This window comes from Mugil cephalus, chromosome 15, assembly GCF_022458985.1.
Source record: "Mugil cephalus isolate CIBA_MC_2020 chromosome 15, CIBA_Mcephalus_1.1, whole genome shotgun sequence".
Taxonomy (NCBI): Eukaryota; Metazoa; Chordata; class Actinopteri; order Mugiliformes; family Mugilidae; genus Mugil; species Mugil cephalus.
Window position 1 is genome coordinate 11,433,039 of NC_061784.1, and position 13,454 is coordinate 11,446,492.

At 46.2% G+C, this 13,454-nt stretch overlaps 1 protein-coding gene across 4 annotated transcripts in view; it reads right to left on the reverse strand.

Annotated features, from left to right (window-relative positions):
* Positions 1 to 2,448: 2,448 nt before the first annotated feature.
* mtus2a (microtubule associated tumor suppressor candidate 2a) overlaps positions 2,449 to 13,454 on the reverse strand; it is a 36,409-nt gene continuing 25,403 nt past the window's right edge. For 3 of the 4 annotated variants that reach the window (XM_047608089.1, XM_047608091.1, XM_047608090.1), the window contains exons 5-16: positions 13,176 to 13,340; positions 9,778 to 9,876; positions 7,145 to 7,332; positions 6,944 to 7,069; positions 5,203 to 5,269; positions 4,688 to 4,902; positions 4,461 to 4,566; positions 4,278 to 4,351; positions 4,100 to 4,198; positions 3,851 to 3,970; positions 3,646 to 3,746; positions 2,449 to 3,562 (exon numbers count right to left, since the gene is read on the reverse strand). In XM_047608089.1, coding sequence (XP_047464045.1) covers positions 3,145 to 3,562; positions 3,646 to 3,746; positions 3,851 to 3,970; positions 4,100 to 4,198; positions 4,278 to 4,351; positions 4,461 to 4,566; positions 4,688 to 4,902; positions 5,203 to 5,269; positions 6,944 to 7,069; positions 7,145 to 7,332; positions 9,778 to 9,876; positions 13,176 to 13,340 — 1,778 coding nt within the window. In that variant the 3' untranslated portion in view covers positions 2,449 to 3,144. The remainder of the gene's footprint in view (positions 3,563 to 3,645; positions 3,747 to 3,850; positions 3,971 to 4,099; positions 4,199 to 4,277; positions 4,352 to 4,460; positions 4,567 to 4,687; positions 4,903 to 5,202; positions 5,270 to 6,943; positions 7,070 to 7,144; positions 7,333 to 9,777; positions 9,877 to 13,175; positions 13,341 to 13,454) is intronic. The other variant, XM_047608092.1, reaches the window with a different exon arrangement.

Below are 13,454 nucleotides of genomic sequence, written 5' to 3' on the forward strand. Positions count from 1 at the left end.
TGTCTGGACCAAATCTTAAGGAGTAATCGTATAAATATCCTCCAAAAATTCAAACTCCAGTTCTGAAAGTCGACGAGCCATTGAGAAAAAACATTGCACTGATAGCATTTAGTTATCAACATTTCACTCCTTAATGAATGAAATGCATTTCCCACATATTTTCGTGGGGAGGCTCCACCAGGCGCTACATATTAAATGGCTGCTACATAGTGGTCAGACAAGAGGTCCTTCTATATTAAACAAAATCACACGAATGACTCGTAGAAAATGCACTTTTTTTTTTTTTTTGACATTCAGCGCATAGTGAGACACAAATGTCCACAGGACACATTGAAAGGGTCATTACAATACCAGTTCATTGTTAAGAAATCCTGGTCAGTGGAAACTGTTAATTTAAGATGAAATTGGTAACATCACGCTGTCATTTGTAAACAATGGTTTAGTTGCATCTCTGTAGGTTTTTGCACCTGATCTTTAGCTGAACCCTAAAAGAACCGTTCAGTGGTCGGACTGTAATTCTAACTATCTGAAAAACACAGTGACTTTCTGACTGGTATATTTCTTCTAATTCACCGTCGCGCAAAGACATTCTCGAAAATCGTTAGTGTAGCGCAGGTACAAAATCTGTGACGACTGAGACGCGTCTCCCGAATCCTAAACTGCACTCGACATTCTTTCGTTTAAGAGCTTTTAAACCCTGTGTACGCGTCATAGAAAAACAAAAAGCTCGACAAAAGAAGAAAAAAGAATCACCTTTTCAAGACCATCAAAAGTGCTGGTATAGCAATTACAGATACAAGTCTAGGACTGAAAAACTGGGAACTCAGAAATGCTGTCTTTTACATGCTGGTGGGAGGTTACATTTTCCCCGTCGCAGGAAATTTTAAGGATCTGCTCCAGGCCACCCCCCATCCCCCACCCCACCCCACCCCACCCCACCCCACCCCATGCATCTATTCAACTATTCACAATATTACATTAGTTTCTAACCCCAACTCATGCTCCCTTTATCATTCTAACTACTGACATCCAACTACGTGTTCGTCCTTTCTTTCCGGCCACGTCTCTATTTACAGCAGCTCGTTGTCCTGCGCGGTCGCTCTGTTCACGTGTGAGCGCATCACCACATTAGGTTACAGTCTCCAAGGTTGACTCGCTTAAAGCCAGGCGACGACAGTTAAAGACCCTGAGGGCGAGCTTGTCGTTAGAGTACAGTACGGGAGGCAGCTCTGAAATACTGTATGCTATAAAATAACTCTCATTTTTATACGGTCAGCTCCTCTGCTGCGATCTATATATAAGTGGAAAAGCATCCCGGGAAATATCTTGAGATTTCTTGTGTAATGTTCCGCCGAGAAGCTATAGAAAAGGAAAAACGGAAAGGATATCTAGTCTAAATTTAGAAAATAATTCCCTGAACGGTAGATTCTCGCACGCTGAGGGGCTCTCGGTGTGAGTTTGCAAAAGTCTCGAACGCGACGGCTGGAGGACACACGAACCAGAAGAGGTTATGATGAGGTTAACACAGGTTCAGAAAGGTCTACACTAATCTAGTACACTACGAAGAGGTAAACAGAGGGTTAACCTGTTTATATATCCATATATATAGATATAGATATATAAAGCTCCATAGCTTATAGACACATATATTATAAGACAGTCCCATGAACACCGTCTATGTACAGTTGTAAGCAAAAGTAAGTGCATCCGTGGAGGAATTACATTAATTCTTAACATTTTTTTCATATTCTAACGAGTCCTAAGGCCTAATGTGGACAGGATGAAGAACGGAGCTTAAACTCTTCCATTTGCCACAGTTACAGTTTTTTTGCATCGCACTGACCCTTCAATAAAAACGTGGAGTTTCCGCAGGGATGCCGAACTTTTGCCCACAGCTGCAGGTGCGAGGACAACACGTCAAATAACTCGCAGTGCATCTGCTTTCTTTTACACAATCCACTCGCGTCCCGTGAGTGGTCATTTTACACAAACGCCTTTTTCTCTCCTCCACGCCTCAGGCTTCATAAATAGACAAACCACGGCGATAAAGATAAAGTTTCACGTTAAAACTGGAAGACTGTCACGGTACATGCTTGCTTCAGCAGCAAAATACATGTAACAAATCATTTAGATATAAACATCACATCGTAAAGAAACGCACGACAACATTTAAGACAGTGATTCCTGTGCTAGCCCCCCCTCCCCATCCCCATCCCTCCCCCCGCCCCGCTTAGCTTTGAGCTCACTGTTATTTTATTGTTGTTGTTGCTGTTGAGCTACAGACACAACAGACACTGCACATTCCCACTGAGGTAAATACAAAAAAATGGCAGACGTAGTTTTTGCGAGTTGACCTGAGGGATTCCCAGAGGTGGCGAGTAGCTCAAAGTGTTGAGACGCTGTAGGAAGACCCGGAAAGGTTTTTTTTTTCTTTTTTTTTAGACAAAAAAAAAAAAAAAAAAAAAAAAACATTATAGGCCTGTATATTTTGCAGGTAAAATGGCTGGGGTCTCCACAGAGAGTTGTAAAACAATCAGCACAGAACGAATTAGAAAACGTCACGCGGACCTTGAGGAGGATAGAAACGCTAATTTGCTTTGAAACAAACTCTACATCCAGAGTCCATTAGAGACGAAACGCTGGTCGCTCTCTGCTGGTGAGCCGGCAGGACGGAGTGTAAGGCGCTTTGTAGGGATTTTTTTTTCTTTTTTTCAGATGAGAAAAAAAAAAACTATTCTTCCATTAAAACAGAATCGCGTTTAAGAATCCCAATGAAGAGAATAGAGCTTATTTAACTAAGGACGTGACTGTATTTTTAACAATCATTTGCAGAATATTGCGTTCTGATAGTGTTCTGCTCTCGTCTGTACTTTCACCTGACTGCCCATGCAGATTTAACCGCATGTCAACACTCTCAGCGTCGCTGTCATAAAGTATTTACAGTCTAGCTCAAGACTTTACATCGATGGTGTAGATGGAGGACAGAGAACTGCCCTGCTGCGCTCATCTGTTCTCAGTTTCAGCGTCGGATTTCTGTGTATAAAGTTGTGTTTCAAAAGATGGAGGCCGTGTGACCTCGGTGCTTTGACGGTGAGGGACGAAAAAGGAATGAGTCCGATTAGAAAACGAACCGATAAAAAGCGCTTATCTCTGCAGGGAGCTTAGACAAGCGTTGGCGTTGCAGCGGCCGGCCCTGTGTGTGGGGGTGCCCGGGCCGGGGGAGTAATTCTGATTGACCGCCGCCCTGTGAGTGGGCGTGGCCGGCCCGGGGGACATGTTCTGGTTGGCTCTGTGGGAGGGAGAGCAGTACTGAGCTTGCTGGGGACAGCCGTGGCAGTGAGTGGGGGAGTCGCACCCCGCCACCGGCGAGGAGGAGAACAACGGGGACGACGGCGCCGGGGAGGTGGAGAAGGAGCGGTGCAGCGGGGAGGAGGCGGGGGACATGAGGGGGCTGGTCTGGAGACGCCACAGCAGCTCCTCGTTGTTCCGGCTCAGACGCTTCTTCTCGGTGCTCTCCTTCTCCACGGAGTCCTGGAGGTTGGCGTTCTCCTCCGACAGTTGCCTGCGGAGAGAGAACGTGATGTTTGCTCAAAGCAGCCGATGGATAAGGATGAGCGTTCGCTGTGAGGAAAAGCCGTGACTCACCTGGACAAGACGAGGTTCATTTCGATCCGAGCCTTCAGATCTTCGTTCTGCTGCTGCAGAACCTGCACCTTCTCCTCGAGGAACACGTTCTTCTGAGCCTGCTCGAATTTAGAATGCAAACAAAAGTGCAATCGTTAATCTACCAGGCACGCCGGCCTCTGACGCGCGATCGCATGCGCGGCGAGGGCGGCTTATTTGAGCCTACCACTTTCTCCAGGTCGGAGATTTTCTTCTCCTGCTGATGTATCTGCTGGTTCTTCATCTCCACCACCTCCTTCAGGCTCTTCAGGTCCTGCTCGATGTGTTTGTATGGAGCCAGAGCGTCCTGCAGCAAAGATAGACGGCGTTTATAAGGGTTATAAGAAAGACATTGTTTACACTGTCAGGACAGAAGGCTCCGTTCCCATGTGCGCTGTTTATTATATGTTTAAATACGTGCAGTTGCTTTACTCACAACTATTTGCTCGTCTGTACTCCGCCTCAGAGCCTCCTCGAAGCGTTTGGCTTTATCCCTTAAAGTCTGGTTTTGAAATGTTAAAGTATCCACTTGGTCCTAAGAAAGTGTACACACAAAGGTGTCACATTATACAATTACATGTGTAATAAAAAAAAAGGTTCTGTTTTATTAGTACCTGTAGAGAAAGCCTGAGTTTCTCAAATTCTTCCTCCAGAAGCGCCTTCTGCTGCTCGTGTGCTTTCCTTAAATCTGCACAGAGGTTGAGAAGATTGAGAACGACAATAAAGAGGCTTGGAGTAATTTCCAGCAGTGCTTGCATCACATTTTTTTTTTTTTTAAACAAGGCCTCAGACCATACCTCTCATGGTACGGGCGTGCTCCTCGTGCAGCGTTGCCATGGTGATGTTGTGCATGTCTCTCAGCTCCTGAATGGCCGCCCGGTGGCTGACTGTGATCTCCTCCATCTAACACATCATCCACATCACGTTAAGCAGGGACACACACACACACAGTGAAACCGTGTAATGACAGATCAGGTTCCACGTGAGCGGTCAGACCTCCTCCAACGTCGCCCCTTCCTCTCACCTGCTCCTGTTGCTGAGTCCTCAGCTCCTCCATCTCCGACCGATGCTCCACCCTCAGGTGCTCCGTCTCCGCTGAGTGACACTTCCGGAGCCCTTCCTCCACGGCAGCCAGCTCTGCCTCCTGCTGCACCTGGAGCTCCTGCAGCTCTCGCTCGAAGGCCACCTCCAGGGCTGATTTTTCCCTCTTCAGTCTCTCGCAGCGCACCGAGTTGAATGCTGTGCACAGGAAAGGGTTGTATGCATCAAATGGATGAAGTGCATACTTAAAACCAACATTTTTAAATGTTTATTGATCTTTTAAAGCTACTGCGCACATTCTGATATATCACTGTGCGTGTAAAGTTCAACAATAATGAATAATGCTGAGGAGATCTGGGACATCTGTCACACTATCACAGTCTACTGGGAGACACGGTGAGCACAGAGCCACAATTAAAGTGCCAAACTAACACCTGTGCCTTCTCAACAAAAACAAAGGAAAAGCAGTGGGAAAGCCCATTGTTTGGTCCCACTCACCCATCTCCTCTCTGATCTTCTGCATTTCCTGGGACAACTGCCTTTGATTTTCTTCTGTAGTTTTACTCTGAAAATAAATCAGACGTGTTCAAGTTCAGGGTGACACTCCGGGATCAGGATGTACCATTAAAAACAGTCATTATTATTAGCTGTTGGATGAGGTAACAAAAGATAAACCTGAAGTGATGCTAAAGGGCTTGGCGAGGCCACACTAAGACGCGCACGTGCTTTGAGCTGAAACTGCATGACTCAGGTGGAGTTGTTCACTAATAAAGTCACGGGCTTAACAACCAGGCAGAGCCAAAAACACATTACAGGAATGACAGCGTTGGATAAAAACAACCCCTTATCATTCCCTCGTCTATAATTAGCCTTTGAATTAATATTTATCTAGCATGGAGAGAACCACAAAATCAAATCAGTCTGAACCGTAAAATGAAGATAAGATAAGAAATGAGGGGCTGTATTACTAAAGGTTCCTAGCGCAAGTTCCTCATAGTGGCCAAATCCTAAGAAAAATACTTAGTATCATAATGTTTTCTAAAACGAAATTCCCCTCAAAGTTAAGAGTAGATCCTGGTAAAGATAAAAGGTATTCCTAGAGTATCTTGGCTCTTAAGAGAGGCCCTAAGGCCTCCTAAGGAGATCTGTTAAGAGGAGAGAGTTTCTTAAGCAGAGGAGAAAATGGGTGAAGAAGAGGCAGCAGAGATATTTTCCAGACAGTGAATGACAGTGAATTAATTAAACTCTACGGGTTGGATCGAGCAGGAATCCGGCCGGGTTAGGAATCACAGAAGTTAATGAAAGCCGTGTCACTTTATCCTCATTAATACCAAATAGATTGATAGATAGAAGTGCAAAAATCAGCAACTAGGGCCTGAGTTTTCACACAATTTGTAGGATACATATAAAGTACAGCGTCCTATTTATTTAACAGAGATTTTCTTTTGATGTAAAACATTATTAATAATTTCATACAGTTCACAGATATCAGATTTTTATAATTAAGTCTACTGATTCTATGCCCGTTATCACTAAAAATGTGTTTTTATCTAGATTTTATTTTTCATACCTACCCTATCAACGGAGTCAACCACACCTCCTCACCACTGTTGGACATTTTTAGGCTTGATTAAACCCTCAGACTGCTGTTGTTTACACAAGAGGTAAGTGTTTACAGAGCGCTTTTCCTCGCAGCATTGCGTCCAACTAACGCCAGCAGAGGGAGCTCTGCCCTCAATATACAGACGCTGGAGGCCTGTGAAGAACTAAGACAGTCCCCTCCACAGTCTGGCAGCAGAGCATTACGGCTGCAACACCTCGGAGGCCAGATCACTCCATCAGACGCTCAATGAAACCACCACAGTGACACACTGAACTCCAGTAGACCCTGTCCACAACCGCGATCCCTCTCGCTCGCCGCGCTGCTCATTGACCATGATGTGAAGCTCCACTCGCCGTCTTAAATTCTGTATGTGCCCTTGAGTTCAAGTGTGTGCGATGCACATGAGTGTAACACAATCCTGAGAGTAAACTGGAAGTAAACTGTTGCAATTCTTGGAAGATGAAATAGATATGATGATGGTGATGGTGACATGAGGACGATCGTGTAAACTCTCAGGTAATTTAAAAGCACTTTTAACATCCAGGTGTTTAAAAGGTGCTTCAGCGTGGAACGGGCTTGTAATCATGGTGGTATTGTGGGTTTGTTATAATATATGCACTCGTTCCAGTTCGCTACCTTGAGGCAGTAATGCTGGGTGGTGATGATGAAAGCTTCTAGACCCAGGGAAGTCATCTTCAGCTCATCTCTGAGAGCTTTCAGCTGCCTCTCCTGCTGTTCGCAGCGTCCCTGCAGCCTCTGAACCTGCAAGAATAAAAACGGATCAGCGTGTAACGGTGCCGAACTCCAACGACGGAGAGGCGCCCCTCAACAACTCACCTCCTCCCTCTGCTCCTCCTTCTCCCTCTCCTCCGCTTGCCTTTCCCTCTCTTTCCGCTGAGCCTCCTCTTTCTCCTTCTGCAGGCTCTCCTGCTGTTCCTGCTGCGGCCTCAGGGGGGCCACGCGAAGAGGCGACCCCGAGGGGGCCGACCCCCGCACCGCCGCCGCGGGCCGCTGCCCGGACTGGACTGCAGAGGGGAGAGAAGAAGAAGAAAGCACAGAAGGTTAAATTAAATCAGAAATGAGCGTGAGCATATGTTTTTAAGGAGAAAAAAAAAAACACATTGAAATATTGTGACAACATATTCTCTACGTCGTTGATTAATCGAGTACAGATTTTTAAATCCAACAAAGACACATCTATCTCTAATGATGAAATTGATGAGCATTAAATCCGAAGGGATTTGCCCTGACCTACTGCTAATGACTGTGTTCACATGATAAATGATAGCCAGTTAATTGAATCTTTTCTACGGAGGAAGCCCTGGTGAAGCTGCTAGTCTGGTGCTCCTCATGATGGCCAATTTAATCTCGTGATAAATGAGATCGATATCAAATACTGATTGAACTCAATCAGTAATAACCCACAGAGGCTGTCACGGTATATACGGTATACACGGTGGTGGCGGGGGTGGTGATGGTGTGGGGAGGCGTTATTTGCGATGAGTTTAACTACAACCGCTGGAGAACGTTTATTTGGAGGCTCCCTCCATTAATATCGGAGATCACTTAAAGGCCAGACAAACAAGAACAAGCCGTTTTTTCCTCAGGGGGGCGGAACCAGTAAGTCATGGCTGACAAACACGACGAGTCAATTAACCTCTGCGTGAGTCACCTTGTCACACAGCGGGAACACATACTAGAATATATATATATATACACACAACGCGAGCAGACACGTCTTCTGGAGAATATTCTGCTCAAATTTACAATCGGCGAGCGAGGGTGCGCGCGCGAACGGCTACACGCGCACGAGACGCGAAATCACCGCCTCTCCACATCACCTGCCTCAGCCGCATCACTCAGGAGCGGCGAAGCGCAGGGAGCGGTCTCCATGACAACGCGAGGCCGGGCTCGGGGTGCAGGAGCCCAGGTAATGAGCAAGGAATCGGTTGGAGGGACGCAGGGGTGGAGAGGGGAGGGGGACGAAATGAAAAAAAAAAAAGAGAGAAAATAGGTGAGAGGCGATGAATTCAATAAGGAGCAGGGGTGAGGGGAGGAGCGAGGAGAGGGGGTGCATGCAGATGCTGAACGGCTGTCGCGGTGATTGACGTGTCAAGCCAATTTAGAGAGCGGGGAGAGGGTAAAGGTGTACGGTGAACACAAAGATCTGGGAGTTTCTCTGTGAAAAACATAAAAACTGAACTCAGAAAGGTGAATTAAAAAAAAGCAGGTGCGCTTTCGTGCCTTATAAGCGTCTTGGCCATCTCCTCACCATCTACTTGAAGAGAGAGGATAGTGAATTCTAAACGAGTTTGTATGGATGAGTGTGAAGGCGGCACGCAGATAACGGCACAGGGGTAGATGGGCGAGGAGAATAAACGCGAGAAATAACCAGAAGAGGTGACGGCGGGCGGCGAGGGAGAGGAGACGTAAACGTGGTCATTAGTCAGGCAGCTTTATTTCAGCGCGCTTACATTCCGCTGGCAATCAGGGCACGACGCGAGCTACCGTCTGTACCCGTGAAGCCCAGCAAACGAGAGGAAACGCTGGGAATGAGAGCTGAGAAGAAACCCGGTTTTATTCTAGTGACTGCGTGGGAGGAGACGAGGTCTGGGGAGAACAAGTAAGAAGCGGTAAAGAGGAGAGTGAACAGCAGCACTTTTGTGAAAAGGTGAGAAAAGAGAGGAGCCCGAGGAGATGTGCGTCAGCTCTGCAACGCAGGGAAACATTTGGAAAGCGACTCTGCAGTGGTGGATGAAATTGCTAAGCATCGTGTTATCTCTTACTCCGAAACTGTTTAGGGGCAGATATTTGAAATGAATGCTAACTGCTGTTGTTTCTGGCTGGTTAACCTCCTGAGACCTAAAGATTTGTTTGCAACGCAGTTTTAATTTCTCCAGGATATTAAGGATCAGTAGAACCTAAGTATAAAAACTGAGCATCATCTTATCAAAAAAAAAAGAAGTCCTCATATGTGGACACAGATTATTTATCATTTTGTAATGCAATGAAGTCACCATTGTGCATTAAGTGAATAAAACTATTTCAGTGCAATGAAGTCCCAATGTCCTCAAACGAGTACTTGCTAATTTGCAGCGCTGAAGTTCATTACTATTGAGAGAATTTGCGCGTATCAAACCGGAAAAGTTAGAGAGCATAAACAAACAAGTTTCAGCTGTAAAACATGATGAGGTTTTGTACCTTGTCCACTTTTGTCCCGTGACGTAGGAGTCACATCAGGAAAGCACTGGACTCTGCTTACCTCTCGCCGAGTTTCTGGTATAGAACTCTTCCAAAGAATACATTTTGACTTTTCATGCTGGCAAAACTTTAGGTGCTAGCAAGAACATTAATGATGACAGCAGCACAAAAAAAAAAAAGTCCAATTACTGTGACACGGTGAGCGACGGAGGCACTGACACTTTCCCGGTTTATTCCTGTGGTGTTTTGGTAACGACGGAACAACTCACCTGGCGACTGAGGTTTGGGAGGAACCACTGCCAGCCTCTTGGGGGACGACGGGAGGGAGCGCGTGACCTCTGAGCTCCGCTGAAACTCCTTCCGGACGACTGCAGGCGAGATAAAGAAATCAGCGGGCGTTGACTAGCTTCGGAAAATCCCACTCGACATTTCACTCAAACATCCTCACACAGAGACATGCGCAAGAACCAACCAAACATCTCATGCTCTTCTTTTCCCATTTCTTTACTTATTTTTCTTCTCGCTGAATTTTCTTTATTTTACTGATCTTCTTCAATCTACAGATTTTTTCCCCCCCTGCTGCGCAGCATAACTACGTCCCACAGGAGTGTGGGTCAAAGAGAAGCGCACGACGAGAGACGCGCCTATGGCGTCCTTGCTCTTTGTGAGACACACTTTGTAGCGAAGGTGGGCAAAAACCAGGAGCCCGGGATAATCTTATAAACGGTGTCTGTGCCCTCGCGTGCTTCACATTAAATCTGTCGCAGACTCTGTGCGGCGTGTGGGTGTGAATCCAGGAGCTGGATAGGAAGCAATTAATGTGAGACGTGTTAACGCCGAAAACTCGGAGTGTTGGAAAGTGGGAGCGAAAGAAGCGTACGAGTGAATGAAGGAGCAGGAAGGAAGGAAAGAAGGAAGTTTGGAGAGGTTAGCGGGGAGCCTGTGGTGAAGAGGGGTGGAAAGAGAGGCCTTGGAAAAGAAACTAATTAGACCTGTTTTGGGAGAGAAGCCTCTGATCCTGAACAAATCTCCGCATAACCCTGGAGAGATACTTCAGGCCCCGCAGAGACACCGAGCGTGCGTGCTCCCTGTGCATGTTGATGCAGTCATGCAAATGTGGCTCTCTGAGTGACTCATTACTGCCAACACACACACACACACACACACACACACACAAACTGTCACGCTGCACCAGTGTACTGTTACAAAAAGCGTGTATAAGCTCTGTGCAAAATGAGACAAACTGAGAGTTGGTGGGGAATCAAAGGGTCAATGCGCGATTCTATCACTCATGCAGCAGTTCAGGATCCCGCAGCTGAATCTAAATGCGACACATCTGTTTAAATGTGTTGAGTATTAAGGCTGAATACCGCGCTTTCACGTCCAATAGTGATACTGATACGGCAGCTCTGAGGATCTGCCAATACGGATGCCAGTGAGCTTCCAATCACTGAATTTGCATGAGCTGCACACACTTTTTTATTTTATTTTAGATCTTCTTTAGCTTAAAATAACCTCACGCAACGACAGCGCTGCTGGTTATGCGACACGCGCTGCTCGTCGCCGCCACCCGTGACACACGTCGGTCAATCTGAGACCCATTAGATTATTAGGATTTTTTCTGCTTTGTTTACGTTTGGATCATAGTCTGCACATTGAATATGCACCGATCAGCCACAACACTGAAACCTCTGTCGGTATATAACAGTGACCATCTTGTGGCAATGTTCTGCTGGGAAACATGTACCACCCGCTTACACCAGACCAGATCAGAAGGCCTCCACTAACAACATTCTGTTGCCAGACACAGTAACAGCGCCAGGACGCCCTCAGAAGGCCCGTGTTCGCTCTCTGATGAGTCAAAACAGGAGGCATAAGGGAGACCTACACAATATTAGGAGGTTGGTCATAATGTTACGCCTGATCGGTGTACAGCACACTTTATGTGGCATCAGAAGAATAGATGTTATGCAAATGACATGTTCGGATGCTCCTCTTTTGCGGGCACAGAAACACAAGCGCGACTCTCAAGTGGAAGCTCGCTGTCGGCTCTCGGCACGGAGGGTTTCCTCTGAAGCTTTCAGGGGTTCAGCAGGAGTCTGTTTTTAAGATGTGGCTGTTTTTAACACGTCGGTATTGTTCTAAGCTACACGGACTAAAACAACCGAATGTGTTGTTCATGTAAAAAGCAGCGTCTGAGCTTGGCTTGAAACTTGACAGGGACTTTCTGCATCAATAATTCACAGCGCAGGACCCACATGGTGAGAGAGAGAGGGAGATGTTCTCACAGCCTCTACGCTGTCTGCATCCATGATACACCAAGAACCTGTTGGCATCCTTGCACTGTTTCGCTGTCTGAAATGAATTTTGTTCATACAAGTGTACGATAAAACCTTCATTCCAGCAGGCGCTGTAAATACTCGCTAGCATCCCCCACACGTGACTGAGTGAGGTGTGATACTATAGGGCCTCTGGTGTTAACTCCGTGCGTGAAATACAACTGCGTGTGAAAAGTATCACAGTCAGAATGTGTGTCGCATCAGCGTTAACCATGTCAGGTGTGATCTGACATGAGGATCAGATTTATTCAGAGTAGGCTCTAGTGTTTCACTGCGCTTCATCACAGAGCCTGCTTTAAGCTGTTTGATTTCAGGCATTTTTCAGTACAGGAGGAAATGCTGCGGGCAGAGGTATACAGAAATACCGTATTTCGTCTAATAGTGGGCAGGGCCTTTATTTTACTCTGCCGCACAGAATACCAGCTCAATATTGGAGGCAGGCTTTTATTTCTAATTCCCTTTGCATCGTATCGGTTTATTTGCTTAAAGTTTCCTATCGTTTACTCTTTTTTTTGTTTGTTTTTTTGTTTTTTTACACCACACACGCAACAGTAGCCAGGCGGGATGAATAAACGCTTAAGCACCGGTGGTCAGAACAGGCGAATGAATAAATTACACCATTGTATCAGTTTAAAAAAATAAATAGACAGGATCCATTTTTGCCAAGGTTAAAAATAAAAGAAAATAAACGATATAATACACAAATGAAAAAATTACGGCAACTTAAATGGCCATAGCGTACCAGTATCTATTCTTCGCGGGGAAATATTAAAGCGTTTCTCAGCTTCCTCTCCTTCTTGGAGTTCGCGTCAAGTTTTCTTCTTTGCGCCTCGCCGCGAAAGCGCTCTGTTGCTTTGCCGGTGTTTCGTTGGAAATCTGGTTTCGCATGGCACTTCGAATGTAGCTACTGCCATCTGTTGGCACTTGTTGTTACTACATCTATTGTTGGCTGACTTTTGGCGCATCTGGCCTGTATTTGTTCCTGTAAACCACGACCCCGGCCATTATAAGAGACCTGGCTATTCATTGAATACCAGCCACTATTAGAGGAAAGTTGGTAAATGGCTGGGAAAAAAATGATGATTTAAATGCACTTAAAAGGACTACTTGACATCTCTTAACACAGCTCATTACATCTTGTAAGTGAGTTTGTGAGTGAAGTGATGCATTTACGTCTACCCGCCATACCCTGTGTCGGCTAACCATATTTCTGTGTATACTAAAACACGGTGTTTCAGTCTATCTGAGATTTTTCATGCAGAAAATGTGCTGAGACAAACTACGGACAAGGCTGAGAATCTATTATTCATCCGCAAACGGCCACTGACCTCCGGGAGAGCTTCTGGGCTGAGGTGGCAGGTAGCGCCTGGGGAGCGCCGGGGTGGAGGGCGGCTGGAGGCTGTTGCTGCGACATGGCGCCCCTCTCTGGTGATCCGTGGAAGCAGGGCCTGTGGCCACCCTGTGAAGAGGAGGCTCCTCGCTCACACTCAGACCTGCAACACAAACGGCACTCTTTTTCAAATTGGCTTTTCATCTTCTTTCATAATTTACAGCAGATGAGGTGGGATAACCTTGAGAGTTCCTGCTGAAATTCCTCTATATCTCAA